The sequence below is a fragment of the Prorops nasuta genome, unplaced genomic scaffold (assembly GCF_024137725.1).
Source record: "Prorops nasuta isolate Cenicafe-Biocafe unplaced genomic scaffold, Cenicafe_Pnas_1.2 PNAS00003, whole genome shotgun sequence".
NCBI classification, from domain to species: Eukaryota; Metazoa; Arthropoda; class Insecta; order Hymenoptera; family Bethylidae; genus Prorops; species Prorops nasuta.
The window spans coordinates 11922994-11947467 of NW_027116800.1; the positions used below are offsets into that span (position 1 = coordinate 11922994).

General features: G+C 40.8%; 3 protein-coding genes across 3 annotated transcripts in view; 2 read left to right on the forward strand and 1 right to left on the reverse strand.

Annotated features, from left to right (window-relative positions):
* The window catches only part of LOC136785965 (protein Wnt-4-like), a 29968-nt gene extending 25294 nt beyond the window's left edge, over nucleotides 1–4674 (forward strand). The window contains exons 4-7 of the mRNA XM_066747356.1: nucleotides 123–280; nucleotides 2463–2640; nucleotides 2781–3012; nucleotides 3274–4674. Coding sequence (XP_066603453.1) covers nucleotides 123–280; nucleotides 2463–2640; nucleotides 2781–3012; nucleotides 3274–3475 — 770 coding nt within the window. The 3' untranslated portion in view covers nucleotides 3476–4674. The remainder of the gene's footprint in view (nucleotides 1–122; nucleotides 281–2462; nucleotides 2641–2780; nucleotides 3013–3273) is intronic.
* Nucleotides 4675–4812: 138 nt separating this feature from the next.
* On the reverse strand, nucleotides 4813–7935 carry LOC136785964 (2-hydroxyacylsphingosine 1-beta-galactosyltransferase-like). The gene is made up of 4 exons (XM_066747355.1): nucleotides 6818–7935; nucleotides 6399–6741; nucleotides 5976–6234; nucleotides 4813–5633 (listed from the first exon to the last, which is right to left on the reverse strand). Exons 1-4 carry the CDS (start codon nucleotides 7180–7182, stop codon nucleotides 5080–5082), a joined length of 1521 nt encoding a protein of 506 aa, XP_066603452.1. The 5' UTR covers nucleotides 7183–7935; the 3' UTR covers nucleotides 4813–5079.
* Nucleotides 7936–13204: 5269 nt separating this feature from the next.
* LOC136784863 (facilitated trehalose transporter Tret1-like) lies at nucleotides 13205–16460 on the forward strand. The gene is made up of 3 exons (XM_066745780.1): nucleotides 13205–13460; nucleotides 13722–13984; nucleotides 14125–16460. Exons 1-3 carry the CDS (start codon nucleotides 13379–13381, stop codon nucleotides 15202–15204), a joined length of 1425 nt encoding a protein of 474 aa, XP_066601877.1. The 5' UTR covers nucleotides 13205–13378; the 3' UTR covers nucleotides 15205–16460.
* The last annotated feature ends 8014 nt before the right edge of the window (nucleotides 16461–24474 follow it).

Below are 24474 nucleotides of genomic sequence, written 5' to 3' on the forward strand. Positions count from 1 at the left end.
TTATTTGTAGTAGATTTAGAGGCGGTGGCTCGCGGTCAAAATGAAAAAACACCATTTTCAACGACCACCCTGTTATACATATATATTTATTTTGAACATTATTTCTTGGTGGCATTTTTCAGATAGTCGCGAAGCTGCTTTTGTGTACGCGATATCAGCAGCGGGCGTGGCTTACAGTGTAACAAAGGCTTGTTCGAGAGGCGAGTTGACGGATTGTTCGTGCGACAATCGTGTGAGGTCGCGAAAACCGAAGAATTGGGAGTGGGGTGGTTGCAGCGAAGTAAGTAAACTTTCTTTTTTTTCTCTGGTTTCACCGCGTTTCACTCTCCAGCGCTATATATACATGCATATGTATATAGCACTCTAACGAGTGGATGATGCTGAAACTGCTATATATATAATAATTGACGTAACAGGCTTTGGAGTATCGTCGACGGTGATTCGCATTACGTAGCGAAAAGCACATAACGTACCCTTTCTTAAACACGATAGGTTGGTCTTAGCCCTGCTCCAAGACGAAGCGCTCATTTTGTAAACGGATGCATTTCATGCGCACGGCTGAACCCTTGTAGACATTCCGAGCTTACAAGGGGATTTAGAGAGCTAAGCTTGTTAAGTTGCATCAACCCACCCCTACGCAGTGCGCCCCCTTACCCTCTTAAGCTTCGCTACGTATATGTGTATACGTGTGCAAAGAATCACTGGACGACAGATCGCGCGCTTGCACGCTTATTTCCGCGTCACAGAATCACCTTTTCTTTCGTATATGTGCGCACATATGCATACATATATATATATATACATATATGCTAGAGCGTGCTTATTTATTATAATAACGTATACGACAGGAATGATGGTTATTGATTCGCGTGGAGAAGAAGGTGAAAAACGGGGTAAATTCAAGCGTTTTCTCCGAGTATCGTTAGCCGAGGTTGGTTTTAACGAATGTCAAGGCCCAGATTCCATAACGAAGGAGATCCCGTGAGAGAAATCTCCCTGGTGGCCACGGTGACAAGTACCGGAGATAATGATGTTTGCTTTTGCTAGTCTCGTAGCGTTGAAGGGTGAGATGGTGAAACGGGGAGGGGTAAGCAACGTAAACGCAGCTCCGACGTTCATCCTTCCAACGAATCACCGTTTGCCAGCCAGTCATGCGCTGCAACCAGCTTTTTCCCAGCCTTGCATCTTCGACTCGAACCGTCGAAACGACCGATCCTTTTTATCACTGCGATATTTTTCTACGAAGAATCTCCATCCCCACACTCCTTATCCGATTAACCGCGCTAACGAAGCTGCTCACGCGAGGATCCCCTTATTTCTTCATATATTTTATTTTACTCGTTAAAGGTTTCTCCGTTGAGTGGCTATATGTACAGGGGGTGTTTCAAAAATAATAGCCATGTCGAGACCATCGGATAAGGGACGAGATTTCGAGAGAAAAACTTTAATAAAATTTGTTTCCAACACCTCTGGTTTAAGAGTAATTAGTGATTAATATGAACGTTCTGATTGACGGGGCTTATATTATTGGTTGGTATTCAAGCGCGTAGGAGGTTTCCGACGTGGATTCTGTTGGTTTAGTTAACTGCGGCCTATAAACGTTAAGATTCCATATCTCTGGGATTGATAAACAAATACACAAACGTGTTTGGTTGAGTTTGTGCCGATCGAGAACCATAAAATCTAGCAAGACAAAAACACGATCCGATAAACTCATATGGAAAAGTAAATCTTTTTCATCTTCTTTTTAATGAACTTATAATTTATATTTCTCAATCGCATGCATTTTTAAGAAGAAAATGATACCAAACATGATATAGTTATGATTTTTTTACAGTTGAATCTACAGTTTCAATTAAATACACATGTATTGCTAAAAATAGTCGAATTTACGTGGTGCTTCGACTTAATTTTACCATTAAAATGCATTCAAATAAGAAATATAAATTATACGCTTATAATACGAACGCTTAAACTGCTTTAATTTGTCATATCGGTTTATTGGACCGTGTTTTTCTCTTGCTAGTTTTTTTGCCACTCGCTCAATACTCGCTCTTTTCGGTTATTACACAACTCTATCAGCCATATTGTGTATATTTATGTATATCCATCCCATATATATAGAATCATAACATTTATAGACAAGGTGATGGAACCAATAGAATCACCACCTCGGACAATTCCTATAACAATGCCAAAATATTGATCGCTAACTATTACTAAATTAGAAATGTTAGCGTAGCTAATATTTTATTACTTTTGTTTTTTTTTTCTTAAAATTTCATCCCCTATCCAATGGTCTCGGTGTGGCAATTGTTCGTGGAACACCACCCTGTACAGAGTGAGAATCGTAAGCACATTGTATATATATATATATACCTTTAAAAATTGCTGACTCCCTTGCAGACTTCTTATCGTACTGCAGCTATTTCTCAGAGTCTCAATTTAACATTTGTTTGCAGGACATACACTTCGGGGAGAAGTTTTCGCGCGAATGGTCCGACGGGGGCGAGGAGCCCGTGAAGGATGGTATTGTGCACGGGCCGAGAGGATTAGCGGGCCAATTAATGAGGAAGCACGACAGCGAAGCTGGTCGAAGAGCAGTTCGTTCTAGAATGGAGCGCGTCTGCAAGTGTCACGGTATATAAATTATTCTTCTATATATATATATATATATATATATATATACATATACAATATAGAATGAGAAACTATACCAACAAGACTTTATTATATAATTTATCGTTAATATATTCATCGTTGCTATTATCCCGTGAAAGGTATGTCAGGTTCGTGCAGTACTCGGGTTTGTTGGCGAAGACTACCACCGTTCAGGAAGGCAGGTGCAGCGTTGGCTTCGCTCCACGAGGGTGCAGCCCTCGTCAGATTGTCCCAGCGAGGTGGAAAGAGACCAGCCAGGTTGAGACCAGCCCGTCCAGATTTGAAACGACCCAACAAGACGGAGCTGGTGTACCTCGAGGACAGTCCTGATTTCTGCGAGAGCAATCTAACGTAAGAGCTTTCACGCGCATGGAGAGAAGCGTTGTCTAATATTGATCCAAAAGATGTCTAAAATGAGTCGAAATAGGAATCGCAGAGCGACACTGATCGAGATCAGTGAATGTTGATGTAACGAAGAATATAAAGAATACCATTCGCAGAGTCTTTTGCTATAATTGATGAAAAAATGTCCTTGATAATATTTTGTTAATGATGCGAGTGCGCAATGTTCTTATGACAGCTCGGGGGATTAAAATGTCTGGATTTCCACAGGCTCGGTATCCCTGGCACCAGAGGAAGGCTCTGCAATCGTACGTCCTTTGGACTGGACGGCTGCCGTTTGCTATGCTGTGGACGAGGCTATCAAACAAGAATACGGAACGTCACCGAGAAATGCAAATGCGACTTTGTCTGGTGCTGCAGCGTGAAATGCCAGCTGTGTCGTCAGACGCGCGAGGAGCACGTCTGCAATTAAAGCCCGATTAAACTGGTCGACCTGCTCTCTAGGCGCTACTGGCGCGACTCTCGCGAGACGCTTTCGCTTCGCGCCAAATGCCAATTGCCATTATTGGCACGCGTCGTTCTCTTCTCATCAACGAGACTCGCGTCGATCGTCACGCACCGTCGTCTTCTCCCTGCATGACTTTTCTTCCGAATTAATCGCCGGGACGAGCAGAGTCGAGGATCTTTCGCCATGAGAGGCTACAACATCGTCATACATAAGTTTCATCAAACATCTTATTTCCACTGCCTGAGAGACCGTCGGAGCAAAGCAACGTATATTTCGGCCACGAGACAAATTAACGTCGCGCTAATATCGATAACTGACCAAATTTCTACCAGCCTTTTCTCATTTTTCTACAATGGTCCGACTACTCTCAGGTACCACGATATCCTCATCTAGTTTTTAATTTCTCGCATATTCTACGCGCTAAAAAGTCGCAGATATATAGAGAAATCCTGATGGCAAAGCGATCAGCTCTTTTCTATATATATATATATATATATATTACAGAGACGCGAAATGCAGCAGTCGCTTAATCGCATGCATAGACCGCAGATCTTGTCCCCGTATCGATCAAGCATTACGTCAATAATCGTGTTTTTACAGTATCGTAATACATAATATATCAGAATTTATAGATATCGTTTCACCCTTTGCTCGTAGTGAATCCTAGATAAAGGACTGATTCTTACAGATATGTTTCGCTTACGAGAGAGAGAGACTGTGAAAAAACTGCCGAAACTCTGTCGACAGCATTAACTCGATCTATTATTAAGTAGAGCGAGCGAAGGCGCGCGCCATTACATAAATGTTTCTCAAATTCGACAAAGAATTTCTCTTCTAATTTCTTGCCTCGAATCGCTTAGATTGGGAAGAATTCTGCCAATGAATGTAAATATATTTTATCTTTTACGCTAAAGATTATCGTATTGTATATACGTAAATATTTATGGTTTATATCGTTCAACTTGATTTTTCTTGTATGAGAGAGGTGTGTGTGAGCGATGAGAATGAAGTGCGGAAGCAGGTTCCTCGCGAACGACTTTCGACGCAGTCTGCAGCTTCGCCAAACCGTCATGGAGGGGGGGGGGGGGGGGAGGCTCGATACGTAATAGGGATGAAACGGGCGCACTTTGGAGCTGCCTGTGCGCGTGTACTTGGATCGTAGATTTCGTCGCACTCTGTATTATTATTCGCGACGAATTTACTAGGTAAATTCGTTGCCATTGGCGATAGAATTAATAAAATTGCGCATGCATCGACGAGCACGAAGAACCGCTGCGCAATCATATATATGCAGAATGCAGTATTGACAAATTGTAATTTATTTTCCTCATAATAATATATATCGTACTGTAATCCTAGCTTTTGTCACAGCAATTACAATCGAGTATTCTCGTAAGCATAATCATCAAGTCTCGCCGTAATGTAACTCGTAAACACTTGTATATGTATGATCATGGTAACCTATATATGTGGATTTATATTATAAATACATATGCTAAGACATTGTCGGTGTAATGAGTAAGAAAAACTGAGCGGATCTTTCCGTGTACGGCGGAGCGATGTTTTCCTCAACTCTCGTATCTTCCCTTTAGCTTGCGCGACCTGCCGCTGCTGTCACTGTTATCACCGACGCATCTACCAAAGGAGAGGAAGACGTTTCGCAGAAGGAAGCAGGCCACGGTGGATGCTAATCCCAATGCGAAGCCATAAACGAGAGCTTTCGCAAAGTCCGTGTCTTCGCGCAAGGTTACAGCCGCCGAGGCCTTCCTGCCCGCCAGCAAATCGACCTCCTCGCCCTTCGTCCTCGCCAAACGACCAAGCCAATATATCAATCTGTCCGAGGCAGGATTCTGGCTATCGCGAATGGCCACTGATACGCGCCTCGCCTTCTCGCGATACTCCGCATTCTCCTCGATCCTCTTGATCCACTGGACCATCTCCTCGCTCGAGATGGACCTTCCACCCTCCAATCTCTGACCAATCCGTAATTCCTCCACGCGTAAACCATTCTCGGACTCGCGTGCGTCCCTCGCCAAGCAAATAACTGGTGTCCCATGAAAGGCCGCTTCCAAAAGCTCCGAATCCCCACAATGACTCAGCACCACTCTCGTACGACTATATCCTGAAACACGAATTATTAACGTAACGTATAGTCCCTGAGTTATTCTCTTCTCTTGGTATTCGATGCTAAACTCTCTCTCTCTCTCTCTCTCTCTCTTTATAACACAATCCATGTAGAAATATAGAACAATCAGAATCTCAAATTGGCTCTCGTAACATAGCCTATAAAAATCCTTACGACAGCTCTGAAACTTACTACTAGCGACATCTTCCGGACCTGTAGCGACCGTTAGGTTTAACGCAGCATTATCGACGCTAAGAGAGGAGCGTGTCGATTTTGGAAACTGCATAGAATCGCATTTGGAAAGAGATTTTGTCCTTTTCGTGAAATAAATTCTCTTACCTATTAAGTCTTGTCTGTCAATGTCTTCACGGATGAACAAATTTTCAGGCAGCTCACCTCCCTCCTCATTCTTTATTTTACTTTTCCAAATTACCGCTTGGCCTTGCCTGCCCTGCGATAATCCCTCAGCTATTTCGCGTACGAGCGATTCGTACACTTGGTCCAATAAAACAGCAACCGTACCCGACCTGAACTCTATTACGGGTTTGTGAAGACTTCCATCGAGTGGCTGGGCTCCTCTGCAGTGATGACATCCAACCTGCCAATGACCCAATCGGATTAATTTCTATCACTGTTTCGTTACAACGCTCTGTACAATCTTGCGATAAAATATAAACTCATTTTGTTTCTACTTAAATCGCAACGTCAGGAATATTTGCTTTGTGACATTTTGACAGGTAAGTATATATACATTATATTTACTTGGACGAGTAGCTGAGAGAGCTGAGCGAAATCCGAACGTATAATATTATCGGAGCCCCAGAGGACCAATCTTACGTCTCGGTATAAATCATCAACTTGGACAGGGAATACTGTGTGTTTTTTCACTAATTCCTGGGCAGGAAGAACGTAGTCGTTTTTGGCAGAGGAACACGTCGACCTCCAGCCAAGTCCTGCGGAGAGTCCGGACCAAAATCCACCGTGGTGGATGGGTAAAGCCAATCCAGTATTGTGAAATACGTAAAGCTCCTCGTCCTTGTTCCGGATATAAATAACCGGTAGAGAATCAAAAGATTTGGCCCATGGTAGAAGACAAGCGTCGTGCCTGAAAGAAGAAATCTCTCATCGGCATAATGCAAAATTGTGTCCATATTTTCTTACGACGATAATTAAGATTTTACCTTAACGCGGGGAATATAGTGAAGGTGGGCTTTAATTCGTCCACTCTCTTGAACAATTCATTGCTTTGGAGCAACGACTCGCAGGCTTGCAACGCTTTCCAATTAAGAGATAAAGGTTTGTCAATGCTGCAGTTCAATTCAATCACCTCTACGTCCACCAGATTCTGATAAACCTCTTTAGAATATTTCGATGGTATCAAAAGAGTGGAATCTATGCCTTGATCCGATAGAGTGTTTGCGAGAAGCGAAAAATCGTAGATATCCTCGAATGCCACGATCAAAGCCGATTGTGGCGGTTTTGTTAAAATCGAGCCGGTCGATAGTTTTATTAAAGATAAACACAAACAAGTTTTTATCAACCACATTGCTTCGCATGCATCAAACTACTACCATTAATTCGTTAATTTAAATATTAATATCTAATTAATAATAATCTATTGTTTGCCAATGTAACCAAATATATTACAATTTTCTTTTCATCACATCGCGTCTTCTTATGGCTTGTTCAGCGGCACTACACTCCAACCAAATCATCAGATTTATCCGCAGCTGTCCATGTGGAGTTAAAAACGAACCGGTAGACGCAGAACGTTCACGGTGAGAAAACGGTCGCGTAGGAACTATCTACCGGCGTAGCATTGGGACTTGATCATCCAATCATCTCCCATTCGTCGTATGAATTTCTCTTTTAATCGTACAGCACAGTTGGAAGCACTTGATACAAAGATTGGCTCGCAATTGAAGCACGAGTTTTCGGATGCACTCAAAAGTTAAGACTTGAAATAATAAATCAACGCATCGTTTATAATAGATTGTATTATTTTGACAGTTTACATGAAATTTCCTGCATTACAGTTATATAAGACTAGATAGATAGAGATATGAGTTTTCTAACGTTTCACACGAGAGGCCCCGTCCGTATGAATGCTCCAAGTGTAATGTTTTAACGATAAGAAACCCTTATTGTACCACAAAATAGCTGTTTACCAAAGGGATTTTGGAAGAGGAGCGTACTTGACTGAGGTTAGTTGAAATCTACGATGTTTGGGTTAGGTTAGGGTGTTATTGGCTGCTGAAAGTCCAAACAACGTTATTTACCGACTGTAGGTAATGTAGGTTATTATGACCTTTCGTCGGTACTGTACCATTCCGCCCCCTCCCCCTCCCCTTTTAACAGAATGTTATGGTCGGTAAATCTTCAAGGTGGTGGTATTATCATCCGTTTGTTAGCTTCTTACGGATGTGCACCAGAAGAGGACCAGTGCATCCGCTATATCAGTGTAAAACAACGCAAAGGAACGAAGAATTAATAAAATAGGCCAATACACATTTATTTAAGGCACGAAGTCGTTGTAGACGTCTTGACAATGTCAAGATTTTCTGGAAAGAAAGTTAAGCGTTGCAATAATGCATCCTTCAATAGCCGTTAAGGGAGAATCAATTTGCAGATGGGTTTGTTTGTTTTTTTTGTTATATAAATTTACAGTGAATGGGACGCATTATGCATTTACACTTTTTAACAGGCGATAAATTAAGGAACGAGTGGGGTAAGAAGAGGACCTTGACCTCATTAAGCGCGAACTATGCAAGTTTATTAAGCTTTTAGCTTCGCTTTGTGTCCAAATGATTAAATTACTGCTATATAGAGAAAATTAGATACTCCGTTACACCCTCGGTTTATAATTACCGCTATAATTTATCCGCTATTCAAATCACTACTTATTCAAATGTACGAGACTTCAGTCTACCCTGTTAGTTGACCCAGTTTGTTCAGCTCTCCTGTATTCTTCTTCAAGACGAGTTGTGCACTTGCAAGCTTCTTGGTGACAAATTGGAATTAGTGGTAATTGCGTTAGTTTAACGTTAGTTGTTAACGAAACTTGCCGGTTAATCGAATTTATCTGACTCCCTGCTGCTATACTAAATTCTCGTCTGCATTTGGAAATTCGACTAACAAGAACGATCAGGGATCGAACCACACGATGAAATATTTGCAAATACCGGAATTCCTTTTCTCGCGGTTAATTTATCACGGGTCCTCATTGGCAATGGATTTGCAAATTTGCCATGCAGCGAAATAGCCCGCGGATGGAACGAATAGGAGGTGCAGCAGCAGCGTTTTAAGCAGCCTCTTTTTAAATATTCATGCAATCGCGTATGATTGGAGGATCGGTTTTTGTAGGATGTAGCACTTGTATGCAATCGCATCGGTGTATATATTCGGGCCGCGGCGCCGTATAGCAATGAATTATACCTAACCGGCAAGCGGGACGAAAGGATTTCGCTATCTACGATTAGAGTTGAATTACTCAATCCGATGGTAATCTGCTGAATTACACGTAAAACAGTAGATTTAGCGTAGCGCGGGGCTGTATTATTGGAAGCTATAGGTTCGCGGAGAGTGCTGACCGGGCGGGACTCGGTGGTTTGAGATTTGAGGCCAACGCGGCAAACGGCAAGCGGCAAACGGCCAACCAACCAACCAACCAGCTCAGCCAGGTACTGCTCAACTATACATTGTGCTCACGCTATGGAAAGCATAAATATCCGCTTAGCGCATACACATCGCGCGGGGGAGCGCATCCATACATTACCAACACATTTGCTCGTACATATATATATATGTACGTGAATTTCACGTGGGCTAGTTCCGCTAGTCGCCGCGCCGTGCCGCCGGCCCGCCACTATCATCATTTCTTATGGTTTCTAAGCACGCTATGTATGGCTTGATTTTCATAGAAACATCCAACATCCACCACCGATATCTCAACCCATCCGTTCCGCAAACCTCCCTGCGTGAACGTGCAAACCAACACATTCGCCTTATTTATTTCTTGCTCAGCTTCAATTCTGTTAACAGCGGATACCCCGTTGACTTATCTTTAATCAATATCGCCCGGCGTCGCTAACACAAGCGCTTCGCTTCAATTGAATTTCACAGCTTTTCCACCCTCGCGCGCGTCCTCTTTTACTATATGTTTATGCAAATTCATCCAAGACACACGTTCTCTCTCTCTCTCTCTCTCTCTCTCTCTGTCTCACTCCATCGAACCCCCCCACCTACACCACGCACATACATCAGCACATTGTATGCACTTTGCGAAACGATCGTTTCTCTGGAGGCGCGAATAACTCGACGCTGGGCAAGAAGATGACTGCACGTCGAGTGCGTGTGCAGTGTGCGATGATTCGCCGTCATCGTACGGCAACATTTGGAATCTTGCTACAGTGTGCGTGATAGATCTACGCAGTAGAGTATATAGGGGAAGCCCGGGCAAAGCGGGTACCCCGCCTAAAGCGGGTCACTGTCCTTACACTTTTATGTAAACAATAAGTGTTAATATTTTGATTTGGTGATATTGATACAACAGTTATGAATGTAAATTAGTAGCATTTCGTTGGCAGAGACGTATTCTATAAAAGTCCTGGCAATTAAATCAGTTTTGTTGACGCCGATAAAAATTTTATAGGTTAGTTTTTTCTAGATCATTTAAAAAGTATTATAATTATTTCTTTATTCTTGATACTATTTCGAACCAACGTTATTTAGCTTTAAAATAATATGCGAAAATATTGTTTTGGATAATTTTCTTAAAAGTTATAATTATTTAACTAAAAAGTGTACTCTCGGGCAAAGCGGGCCGGGCAAAGCGGGTCAAGTAAATTGATAGCTTTTGTTGAATAATTTACAGATGGTGAATAAATACCAAAGGAAAAAACAAATCAGGCGTCTTGGAGTCAAGACATAATGCAAAAGGCAATGGACGAAAGTAAGAAAGCTCTATTAGAACCGCCTCAAGAAAATATAATATAAATTACCCATACAGCACACTTGACTAAACTTTGTCTTATAGACTTCTTTTAGTCATCCAATTGACTAAAAGACACCTAAAAGTTGTCTTAAAGCTACTAGGTGCTCTATGGGTACTCCACTTTACAAAGATATATCAAAAAAGGGAACTTGTGAAAAAAAGCTCGATAGATTTCATAGGGTATTCAATGACGCTGAAGAAATTGAATTGTTGAAATATGCGTTGCAGATTACTCTGGTCGAGGATCTTATTTTTGTAATTTTTGCCAAGAATGAAATTAAACTTAGAAACTTCGTTCAATAATATACTTCATGTTAATGTTAATATTCCATTAACTTAAAATTTGATAAAATAATTATAACATAAAGTCAAATATTCAAAAAAGTTTTTTTTTATGTATCTAATAACATTTGTATGGTTTATTATAGCGGTAATCCGCTTTGCCCAAAAGACTGACCCGCTTTAGGCTTACTTATGGGGCAAAGCGGGTCAAAAACACTTTTTTTTATTCTTCGCATAAACAAAAATTATGAAATTAAATGTTGTTCATTGTTTTATTACTTTATAGTCAGATAATTACCCTGACTAATGACACCGAGAATGTTTGATTATCAATTAAAAACGCAGTTTTCTTGATCTACAAAGCTTAAGTGGCCCGCTTTGGGCTACCTTCCCCTATAGGTTCGACAGAGAGTCACAAGGACATTGGAGAAATAATTTAATTCTCGTCAGTTTAATGCATGTATATCCCATTCGGAAGCAGGCATATTAAGCGGATTAGTGAAAATTGTTGAAGCTCCCGATAGATCGGTATTGGTAGATACTACTGGGAATTGAACCGGTATTGCTTTCTAATTGGCGGAGCGAATCCTCATAATGCACAGAATGCTACTGCACAACAGCTTTCTAAAGAACCGATAAATTGCCAGGGATAAATTCCATTTAGGAATTCTGATTAAAGCTGCTCGTCGTAAGTAACCGCAACTATGGTATTTGCTTGGGAATAAGTATTCTAGCTCGTTTTATGCGATATCGCTATGGAGAATCAGAATTCAATTCGATAAACCCATTTATGATTGAATGGGAGAGTTTCGTATATATATATATATATATATATATATATATATATGTATATAGGTATAGATGCACAATTTACCTAACATTTGTCAGGAGAGAATAAACAAAAAGAAAGCTGGTATATGTATACAGAGTGCGGAGTTACGCGAACAGGCTGAAAAGAACTTTTAAACCAAGTCAAAGACGCATTAATCGATGCTGGCATGGACATGAGCGCTTTTCGATAAAAGGAAAAATGCATAAAACAGACTAAAGGACTCGTTGACTTTAAATTTTGCCTTTAACCCCAGCGTATTACGTTTTCAACTGAAACTCGGGCCATTAATATTTGCAGTGAATATTTTGTCAGAAATGGACTCGTTAGATTTTCTTCACCATGCAGACACACACTCTACCGATATTTACATTATAAAAGATACTTTTCGAAAGATTTTTATTTATTGTGTAGAAAATAGACTGGCGCTTCTATTCGTCTTTTAGCGCTGAATCTTTTTATTAGCTTCGACAACTATTGTGACGATGCTCGGTGGTTCCGGGCGACAAAGGCTGCAAATGACAAATAGTTGTTATAGGAGCGGCGACGATGCTATGCTGCACTCGTCTCTCGTGATACGGACAAACAGCATAATCGTGGCCATGGAATGGCATGGCATAAAAGAAAGGGCTACGCTAGATACAGCCACGTGACATCTTCATTCTGTCAACAGCATGAATTAACGAAGGCGAAATGAGCTCTTTTCATCTGTTCTTACATCTTTCTTTTGACCCGGAAGAGCTTTCGGTAAAGAGGACTGTTGCTCATTTCATCCAAAATCCTGCACTGATTCTTCTTTCATGAATTTTATAAATTCTTCGAGCAAACGAATGATATGAGAATAACGCGCGTACCTGTTTATATACATAATAGTATATATAGTTTCAAAGATTGTTCTAATTGAGTTCGTACGGAGCGTAATATAAGACGAGATCGAGAGATCCAAAGTTATCTCGACGTCACTGTGATAATATTGACTCGATTGAAGAAGACAGTTTTATTACTGTCCTCGTAATAATTTTTCGTGCTTCTTATTCTTCCTCGGCGCGGTTGGTTGTAACACACACACACACACACACATCCCCTCTCCCGGTATAAGAGACTTTTGCGACAGCTATATATATATATGCATGTACGGTAAAGGCAAAATAATACGTTCGTGCACACACACACACACACATACATAAACTACAAAGCGAGCGACGAGGATTCACTTTGACGAAGGGACTGACAATGAATTCTCGGTTTCCAGCGGGATTCAATTGTTGAATATGAAGGAGAGTTGGAATTATGAGACTCGAAGGTCGCGCATAGAATCAGCATGTTATTTAAGTACAGCAGATATGGAAGCGTAGAAATCTGATAAAGGAAAACAATAAATTTAACGATAAAGCGACGATATTTAAACGTATTGCAAGACTGCGTTATCTCCGCTGGTGCTTCAGTCAGTCGGAGTGGTAGGTGAACCGTGAGAGGGGCAGAAAATAGGGAATATTTGTTAAGTCGGGGGCCAAGCGTACGTGGTGCGCGCGTGGCAAACTGGCAAAGAAGAGGCCGACGGCCGAAGAGGGAAGAAGGTGGATTTCTGTCAGTTTATAGCCGGAGCCGAGAGTGAGCTTGCCCGTGTATGAGATCCAAATGAAAATGACAGACTCGGAGAAAGGAAAATATATGTCCCCGGAAGGACGAAAAACATGGGAGTATCTCACGATATCTTGCTGTAAGCATCTTTTTTTAATCTCGCTCCTCTGTCAAGTGGCAGAAAACGGCTTCGTGCTTTTTCCACGCTTCGGACACTTTCTTCGCCTTAATCCCCCCCTTTCTGCTTTTTCTCTTCACGCAACTCTCTCTATATATATCTATAACACTAGAGATTCATTGGATTGACCAACGCGCGAGCTGCCACACAAATATATTTATAAATACAGAGGGGGGGATATCGACAGATGGAGAAAATTATATAACGATCGAATAATTACAGGCTCCATATTCGTACTGTGCATCGGTTGCATAATAGGATGGAATTCTCCGAGCGCCGTGATACTGATGTCTCCGGAGTCGGAAATTCCGGCAACAGCCTCGGACGTCGCAAGCTTGATGGCGGTGTTGGCGATGGGTCATCTAATGGCACCACCCTTCAGTATTCTCGCCGTTGATAGGATCGGTAGAAAGAACACGATATTGATTAGCTCGGTACCACTGCTCGTCAGTTGGTCCATGGTGATATTTGCCAAAAGCGTCGAGGTGAGTGTTTTCACTGCGATATATATATATCAGAGTGGTGGAATTTAGGCTGGATGACCTTGAAACTAGCTCTATATAGTATACACAATATAGAGAGGAAGAAGAGAATAATGGTATATGGGTTTTTGGCGTGCGAGCAGGTGCTCTACGTGGCGAGATTTTTGGCAGGACTGACCCTAGGAGTTTGCATATGCGTTTCACCGATGTACCTGGGGGAAGTATCGTCGAGCGCGACGAGAGGTGCCGCAGGTGCTTTGTTGGCCATCATGTACAATCTGGGAATATTGGTAGCTTTCGTGGCAGGGCCTTACTTATCGATCGCAGCAATGGCCTCCTGCTTCCTCGCTCTCGCGGTGGTCTTTGTCGCGAGCTTCTGGTTCATGCCGCTATCGCCTTACTACCTGGTGCTGAGAGGACGGAAAGAAGAGGCGGAGGAAGTTCTGACGAAACTGCGAGGGAAGCCGGACGTTAGCGAGGAGCTCGAAGCGATCGTGGCTTCCTTGAGGAGCGATAATGAAAAGGGCACCGACGACGGGGGTGGTGGTGGAGGAGGAGGAGGATTCAAGCAGATCTTTAGCCTGAAGAAAAATCGTCGGGCCTTCGTCATCGTTCTCCTCTTCAACGTCATGTACAGCTTCGGCGGTTACCTCGTGGTCATGACGTATGGCCAATTGATATTTAAGGAAACCGGAAGTCCCCTGCCGGATCACACCGCCAATATCCTCGTGGGCGCGATGCAGCTCGTTCCCTCCATAGTGACCACCTTCGTCGTCGATAAATTAGGTCGTAAACCATTGATACTGGCTTCCGGCTTTGTCGCGGGACTTTGCAATCTCGCCATTGGCTCGTTCTTTTACGCCCGGGAATATTTACAGCAGGACGTATCTAGCTACTCTTTAGTGCCGTTTATAGCCTCGATGGTGCTCGTATTCTCCCTCAACTGCGGCATCAACAGTCTCCAAATTATCATCATGTCCGAGATATTCGCGACGGATGTAAAAGCGCTCAGCAGCTGCTTGCTTGGAATGTGCGGTGGACTGTTCGCTTGTGTATCCGCCAAGCTTTACATCGCTCTGGCCATTACCTGGGCTTATGGCCACTCCTTACCCTTCATTAGCTTCTTTCTCGTTATGTGGATCTCCGTCGCGATCATTCTCTACTTGTTACCCGAAACCAAAGGCAAGAGTTTCGCGCAGATTCAGAGGGAACTCGAGCAATGAATTCTCTCGACTCGCGCGATGCACTGGAGTAGCTCTATATAGCCTATATGTATATATGTATCTCTACTTTTATCGCGTACAATATGCCGTCTCGAGCTCTTTCTTAATTATCGCATATGGCACCTCGCGAGATATACCACTCATTTGTAGCTCCCCTTACATGCTATACGAATCTTACGCGCGTTTTGCATTAATTTTTTAATCGATACCCACTGCAAGATTTTGCATCGGATTGCAGCTTTATTTAGACTGCATATCTTTCGCTGGATTCTTTTTCCTGTCTTCTTGTTCTCCAATACATGTACATAGATCTGCGATTGCTAGCGAAATTTATGGATGTACTAACTTTGTGCATGCGTGAGAGTGTTGTACGTGCAAATGTGACTGTGATTGTGTGTGTATATTGTCTGCTGTATACGTCGACGTGCTCAGAACGAAGATTAAAGCTGAACGTTTGGATGTACTGGTGGGAAGCAACCTAGAAAGAAGTATATATTTGACAGTTTAATTACATATTTGTGTACACGCGTGTGTGTATATATGTGTCTGTTCACGATCTTCACTTCTCTTGGAATCCAATTGTTCGCGCTTAGCACGATAGCACATCTTGCGGGCACACCTATATCATAAAAACACCATTTATTTTACATTTTAAACGTAAACTACACGAGTACCTCGCTCAATTAATTATTCGTTCCAAGTTGTTGTCAAGTTTTAAGTATTTATTTAATATTCGATATCTCTATAGTTTTCTTCTCGCATGAAATTTTATATCGAACGCGTCTCAGTATATGTATATACACGAGTCATTTACAGAATTATATCAATAAAAATGTTTAAACGTATATATATTTTCCAATGTTTCATGTAGTTCGTAATGCACGTGTTTTCGGATCAGAGAAACACAGAGCACTAGTTTACGTCGATTAGCGGATAAGACGGTTGTCGGTTTGATGATTAAGTTTTAAAACTTGTGCGCTTTGGTATTGGAGAGAGAGAAGAGCTAGTATATATCAAACTTATATTTCGTTCGTGCTCTCCTCCGGAGTGTTGCAATGGTATTTCACACACGATGAAAGTCCCTGATAAAAATCATCGTAACATCTTTTATTTATCATTGATAAACGTTTGAGAGTATATAACTCAAGTGTAAATATTTTTCAGTCGAAATTATCCATGAAACTTTTGTCGCGCGTAAGAAAACTTTATCATGCACTATTCCTGAATTCTTATCGCGCACTGCCAATAAAGAGCAGCTTTACTCTCGCATTTTCATTTATAATTAGTACCTAATAATAATTAACGTTACTCTAGAGTGTATAAAATGGAAATTAAAGAAAGGGTAAAGTGTGTATAGGCGTATATATATATATATATATATTCTGCGGTTTTAGGAAGAAAGCGTACGCTGCCGAGGTGAAGAAGGCCCTTAAATTCTTTAAATCGGTATTCAGTCCATCAGAAATTGGTATTGGCAGAGCCATTAGAAGCTAAAATTAGTTTCGCGATTTCAGACATCTGGTTTCTGCGGAACGTGAAATAGTCGGTGAGATCACTTATCTTGCTTTATAGCGAAGATTAATTCGCTCGCGAGCCGATTTCTTTTTGCCCTATTTTCCATTCCCTTTATGGTTCTTATTTCGGAAGATGCAATAATGGCTTCTCCATGAAATATCCCTGATGGAAGAAAAAGTCTCTCGGTAAGTGATAAAACGTTTTTTTTATCCATCCTCAAAGTGCATTCGAGCACGAGATTTGGAATATTATAAATGGTGATTTTTGATAGCCATTGAAGGACTCGGAAATGCTGTGACAAACGGTGACAGGTTTGACGAGAAAGACTTTCATGATTTGACTGATATAGAGCGTTTTCACATTCTCCGTTAGAAAATCACGAATGCAAAGTTGGCACGTTCCGATGATTGGTGAGAAGTTGCAATAGCCGCAAACAGTCAAACGCAGCGATTGCAGTTGTAACGTGACCATTAGTCAAAATGAATTTATTAGTCGATGGAACTATGGGAGAGAAAAAGGAATTTCGCGCAGCTGTTTAAACGAATAAGTAATGTTGGCAAACAATAGTTGCATTGATGCAATTACTACGTTTGTCACTTGTTAGTTTTGCTGCCGAAACGCTGCAGCGGCATACCAGAGTGGAGCGCGCGTGGTGACGAACCGACGAATATAATGGAAATAAAGTTTCCCATGGTGGATGGCCATGCAATGCACCACGCGCGCGCTCGTGTCGCGGAGTTGAACATACATATATACATACGATAGAGAGACACGGTGTTATATTCGCACAAGTTTCGAAACGATCGTGCACGCTTTAAATAGATCGAGGATATGCGTGCTTTTGTTTATTATTCATCAATACTAGACGGCAAACATAATAAGGGTTATGATTAAAGGCGATCCTAGGGACAATTTGTAACTGGTATTAGCACTTTGGCGTGCTTGGTAACCGTCAGCAGAAAGCGTAGAGGACAGCCTGAGTGGACAAACATAGATATCAGCGGTACGTAGCAGTCTATCAGAGTATGAGAGAGGGCTAGTATATATATATATATATATATATAGCCATATGCAGCGTGCATGCGTACCATATACTATATCCTGCAGCATGAGCGTGTACGTGTATGCACACAGAGACTCTGCTAGCGTTGTATTGGAGAACGAGCAGAGTCCATGCTTTGTATACAATTGTATCATCGAGCCCAAACACACTAACGATCGCCGGCACACAACAAACACGTTCCGCAAACAACACCACTCGGCTATGAAAGCTGCGCTGCTGTCGTTGCTGCTGCTGCTGGTCTGCAGCAGTCTGCTGCTGCATTGCCACGTTCTAGTTGCACTGTACCACTTGTACCAGTTCCAAGGGTTCCACCGTGCCTATACCACCACCACCCATCAAAACCTGCCCCCATCCTATTTCTACCGCAAGCCCATATCCCATTCCATTGTAATCTCATCTCCTCCCAATCTTATTATCTTATCCTATGGTCAATTTGCCACCAGATCTACATCTACCACCCTCTAGGTCGCTTATCGCGTCCTATGAAATTCATCTTTATTCGAAAAACGGGACCTTCCTCGCTCTCTATTTTAGATAACAAACGTCACTCGTCTCTCCCCGATGCTTCTTCTCGCTTGATTCATGTATATAGCCGAGGTATAAGGAAACTCGTGCTTTTATTCCATTGGAAAAATTCCTACAGTGTTTTCTTGTGCGTACGAGGATCGGGGGGTGCACTGGGAACTTTGTATACAATTGAGCCTATATAGACGTAAGGTCCGTGAACTGTTTATAAGGAAATTTTCATAACCTCTCTCTCTCTCTCCTTTGTAAGTCGTAAGGTACCTGCACCCTGTCACACCTTTAAAATAAATATTTTTGTCGAGCCTCGGCTGCAGGGTTGTTCGGATGAAAACTTCTCGCGTCGATCAATAATGCAAGGAATGAAAACATGGAGTGGTGATTGAGTGAGATTGAGAATGAAAGTAAAGCGAAACGGCAAATTAGTTCCTATTTGTAACACCGTCTGATTCGACCGTTTGATTTACTGAATTAAATGATAGTAGAGCAGACCTGAAATCCCTGCAAATGGAGCTTTCTATTGGTATTGGTGCGCTCTCCCTCTCTCTCTTTCGGTATAGCTCTGCAGTGAAACCTGCTTGTTTTCTCTTTTCCACTGTTGTCAAGCGCGTGAGCAGTGTTTCATTACGCGCCACTTACTTTCATCAATCTGTGCGCTGCTCTTCCCGAAAGACAAACTTTTGCAGAAAGTTTCTCTCAGTCAACCACTCATTCAATATAATATATATATATATATATATATATATATATACACTAGGGTGGCCATAAAAAAAGAAAATTTTTTCCGGTGCTTTTATTTTGTTAAGAATGATGAAAAAAGAGGAATCAAATTTTTTAGATTTTTTTGAAGCCGTTAGATGGTGCCGATATCGTTTTTAAAATTAAAAATTTAGATTTATTGAAAACGATTAAACAAAATTATAAATTAATATTGTGCTGGATTAATGTTTTTTTTATTACATTTTCTTGTAATTTAACTAAAGGACTTTTCAAAGCACAATAGTAATTTATAATTTCGTTAAATCGTTTTCAATAAATCTAAATTTTTAATTTTAAAATCAATATTAGCACAATTTAACGGCTTCAAAAAATTCTATAAATTCGAGGATCTCTTTTTTTCATAATTTTTGACAAATTAAAAGCTTATTGGAATTTTGGTTTACATCTAACCTCGAAAAAGTGGAAGAACATCGGATTTTTAGCTTTAAAAACGATATCGGCACCATTTAACGGCTTCAAAAAAATCTAAAAAAAATCGATTTCTATTTTTTCATCATTCTTAACAAAATAAAAGCACCAGAAAATTTTTTTTTTATGGCCACCCTAATATACACATATAATACGTGTATATATATTATTGTTTTTATCTGCTCACTGCAGAGCTCTCTATCGTGTCAACGACAACGTCAACTTTTAATGATCGCATTTTTACATGATAAAGCTCTCTCCCGTTTTAAGCATTCACTATTGTATTACAAGGAAAACTAATTAAGAAAACGAGTCGTCGAAAGTTGGCGCAATAATTCATCGACGTGGTCTTTATCGAAAAGATGCGCGACGAGGAATTCGATAAACTGGAACGCGCTGGAAGAATGAAACGTGAGATTATTTTTGTCTTTCACGGACATCTCGCAAACTTTTAAATAACGCTGTGCTGGATCGAAGTTGGCTTTTCACAGGATAAATATAGCGCGAGTACATCTTTCGACCGGGCAATTCAATGTTTTGCGCAACTTTCCGCAGTTGCTATTATTTGCCAGTCCTCATTAGCGTGTCTTCTGCTTACAAGCAATAATATGCCGTGGTTCATTAGAATTATTGCGGACTCGAAGCAAGTTTTGCCGTGTTGCTTTGCAATCTCTGTCAATGGACGGGCTTCCTTTCTTTCAACCAAACTATTTAAAAGCGTTCTGGATTCTAAGCGGTTTGCAATTGTACTGCTTTTCGATCTTTTTAATCACACTTTAAACCATAGTCTCTAAACATGCTTCTGCATTACGGCTTTCTTCCTTCTTTTTAAGCGAACATTATTGTTATTTTCTCTCAACTCGTATTTTAATATTATAACTGTAAATAGGTTAATTAATTTAACACTTGGTCAAAATGCAAAAATTAAATTTAAAGCTGAAATAATACATGCGGAGAAAATTTCATTTTAATAATTACTGCCCTAAATGTAGTAACAGTGTTAGTTGTTGATATTCTATAATGACAAAATGTCAATATAGGCACGGTAATTTTTTTATTCACAAGTTTTTTAAATTTCGGTGAACATTAATTTTAACGGTGAAAATATTAATAAATAGGATGTTACTATTACATATCGTGATTGGCAGCGTAGAACAGTAAATTTTCTTATATTCCATTTGACAAATCTTTCAACTCTACGTTTGCATCATCAGCGCAATTCTTGCGGATACGATAGAATTGATGATCGAGAATTGGAAAGAGGGTCAAGAAAAGAAATAATTATCAGACAATAAAGAACATATATGTACATGCTTAAATGCTTTGTAAAATGGTGTTTTAATATTAAATGTATAGGATTTAAGTCTATATATTTAATACTATATATATATATATGCACACAGTCTCATCCAAGTTTAAAAGGTACTGGGTCAATGAGGATGAGATCTGCAGGTTTTCAAATTCCATATAAAGTGAATCCTATAAAATTATCTTTTTTTCAGACTAATGAATGTAAAAAGCTTTATAAGCTATATAATAATACTAAATGTATTATATATGCTTGTTTTTTGCCATTGTGTAAAAAGATTCGGCTTTTGTAGTGTAATGTTAATCAACTTTATTCTGCTGATTTTACCAAATTTAACGAATTTTCCTTATAGTGCTCTATATATACTAATGTGAAACAGAATAATATTGCATAGAATTTTTTTGGAAAAAAATTGAATTTTTCTCTGCACTGAAAAGATATTATGTGAATGAAAAAATATTCTCATTTAATTGGGTGAGATATTAATTAAAAGCAATAAGCATATCAGTAGATTTAGTTAACATTATTCACAATAAATATTCACTTGAATCAAAGGATCTTTTTTTCAGTTTGATAAAAATGGATCTTTGCAGCAGAATTTTACCAACGCCTATATGCTTACGCCATTATATAAAATTGTGGTATTAATTGATAATACAGTAAAAGGAATAAAATAGTAGAGAGCAGGGAGTAATATTTGAGATTATAAATAGTGCATGGAGAGATATTGGCGATGAAAGCAACGTGGGAGATTGGAGTGAAAAATTAAAATGTTGCTAAATCGTTGAGAGTGGTGTTTTGGTTAGTATAGTAGTAGTCGGATTAGAGTGTGAAACGGGGAGTCTTTGGATAAATCGGTTGTGAAAATATCGCGTTGGGTATACGCGGGTGTGTGTAATGTTCTTTTGCGGTGGTAGATTGCATTGGCAGTATGTTGCAGCTTGCAGCCATAGCAGGAAGCAGGTATAACTGGTATAAGTCAGAGACGCGCATTACTGGCTGTGCAATCCTGCAGGTATTGGCTTTTGGCTATCGAGTATTAGCCCTTTAGTTCCCTGAGAGCTTTCAGTCCGTCGCGCGACGCTTTAGCTTCAGCTCCGCAACTCCACAGTTCCAGCTTTTTGCTTTTGGCTTACACTTTTGGCAGAAAAGAGTCGATACCTTATGTGCGCAACGCAAGCCAGTTTCGCTCTCTAGCGACAATTAGTTTGCTCTTGCCGAGAGGGCCCTTGTTGAGGGACACGTTGCAACTTCCAAGCACTTGCGAGTTGCGACCTCTTCTCCCCCCCACAAGCCCTATACCAGTAAACTCTACTTTTGCTCTGGCGAGCGTCTATCGGTTGCTGCACAACAATCAATTGCAATCATTCTGACCACGACGTTCGCTATACTTTTGCTAAAATCTCTCCCTCTCTAGCATCGAGTCTCGCAGCCCCCTCTGCCTCCATTTCATTTCAGTGCCACATAAGCCAGCCATACCAAGACATTTTTCAAATTATTTCCAAACAAAGTCTCAAAAGACTCGACTTTATATATATACTTTCTTGAAAATTCCTCCATGACCTTTATTTGCTCGCGATCCACTTATCAATTCGTAAATAAGCTTCGTTACTTATAGCTAGTATTCTTATTACTCTCTGTACCATACTCTGCTACATATACGAGTCCTGTGCACTACCATCGCGTACTTTGATACGAAATAACAGTGATAAACCAGAGAGTGTGTCCTAAAAGAGAAAGAAATATATACGAGTCGCAAGAGGGACGCGAATGAAAAAGGAAAAGTATAAAAGTAAAAGGCATGATTGGGGGAGGGGAGGAGGGGGGGGGGGGTATTTTTATACGCGAGAAGAGAGAAACGGGCGTATAATGAAATGAATGGAAAAGTTGGTGGACGATGAGTATAGGCGAGCGTATATAAACACGAGCGGTTTGTTTGTTTTCATCCTGTGGGATTTCGCGGGCGTATTAGTAAAATTTTGGGACAAAAGCGCTGCGGTGCGCTCGTGGATGAGAATGGCGTGGTGGTGCAATGGTAGTGGCAGTGAATTTGTACCGTGCGAGCGAGAGTGCATGTGTATGAGAGGGGTGAAAAATGAAAAGATTTATTAAAGGTTAATGCGGTGGTAAGAGGAGAGGAGTTGGAAAAATAGGGACGAGGACTCGTCTAGGAGAATTCTTGGGAATGTTGGTCACGTTTCAACGCAGCATTTGAATAGCCCGTCGATTACCGATGTGTCATTCGGGAGTCAGAAAAGCGTGACATTCGCCATTTCCGGTGTTGGAGAGGAAGCGGCCTGCACGCTCGGATCTTCCCTTCCGCAGTGGCGAATTTTATGCCCCGTGTCGCTGCTCGTTTTGCGAGATTGTCAAACAGGATTCAGTCAGCAAGACTAGTTTTTCGGAGATTCATCAGCCGCAGCTGTCACCGATATGCTGCTTCTCTCTCTCTCTCCCTCCTCGAGCGTGCCAACGCCGCAAGCTCCGAGCACCGCAAATTGCTCGGCCATCCCCGTATCGCACCGACCACGAAACACCTAATAATATAAAGCCCATGCCACTTTTGCACTTTTCATACACAGGGGATAACTCTTGTTTTCCACCTTGGCAAACCTGCAGCTCTCAAAATACTATTCTAACTTGGTACGCGCGATCCGATGTATATATATATATATATATATAGTAGTAGTAGTATAGTATACAAACTAGTTTTCATGTTTCATCCAAACAAAACTTTCCATAATGGGTATAGTTGAGTTCTCCCTGCATGTGCAGTCGAGGCCCGAGGCTCGTCGCGAAAGCTAAATCTTCGCTTTATCCAGCCCACTCGACCCCCCGCCCGATGCTTTCATATATCAACACTTTTGACTGACGCTTGCTACTCGAGGAGAGACAATTTGTTAAATTGTTTCTTCCCCCTCCACCGTCGAAAACCCACAACCAATCACCATCCTCGTCTTTCAATATTCACGCGTCACGATATTGATACTCGTAACCTTTCACTAGGCTGCCTTTAATTCTGTTTGATCAACGCTCAATCACGCAATGCAAGTTTTCGATAGATTATACATAGAGTATATTTGCTTGAATTCATGTCAAAGTCGCATTATCGATGATGAACGAAGCGAGAAATTTGTAGCAATGTTTAATTTTAATTAGCGAGATTTGCCTGTATGTTGATTGCGATCGTGTAGTAATTTTTCATCTACTCTCTATATAGGTACATATACTAACGTATTGACGCGAGGTAAATAAGCAGTAGAATACGGTATAATCTATTTAAGCAATATTTGTAATATATACAGTGTATACGTGGATATATATATATATACATATATGCATTGTACGGAATTATACGTAAACGTTAAATTTCTAAAATGGGAATTTTTGATTAAAAGCTCGCCCAAGGAAAGTTTCCGATAGCAGCCAATTTTCTTGGCTGGCACACGCACGCGTACACACCCGTCGAGCAATATACTTATATATACCGCGAGAGTTTTCTATAACCCGTCGCGGATATGTATTGGAGAAGGGACGTTTATGCGATCCGCGAGATAGCGGATGCAAAATCCGGAGCGTAGCATGCAAAATAGAACTGCACCTTTGCTCCATAAATAATGAAAAGTTATAAATATCAACTCTCGCTCCATACATGCACCGATCCTGCAGTCGT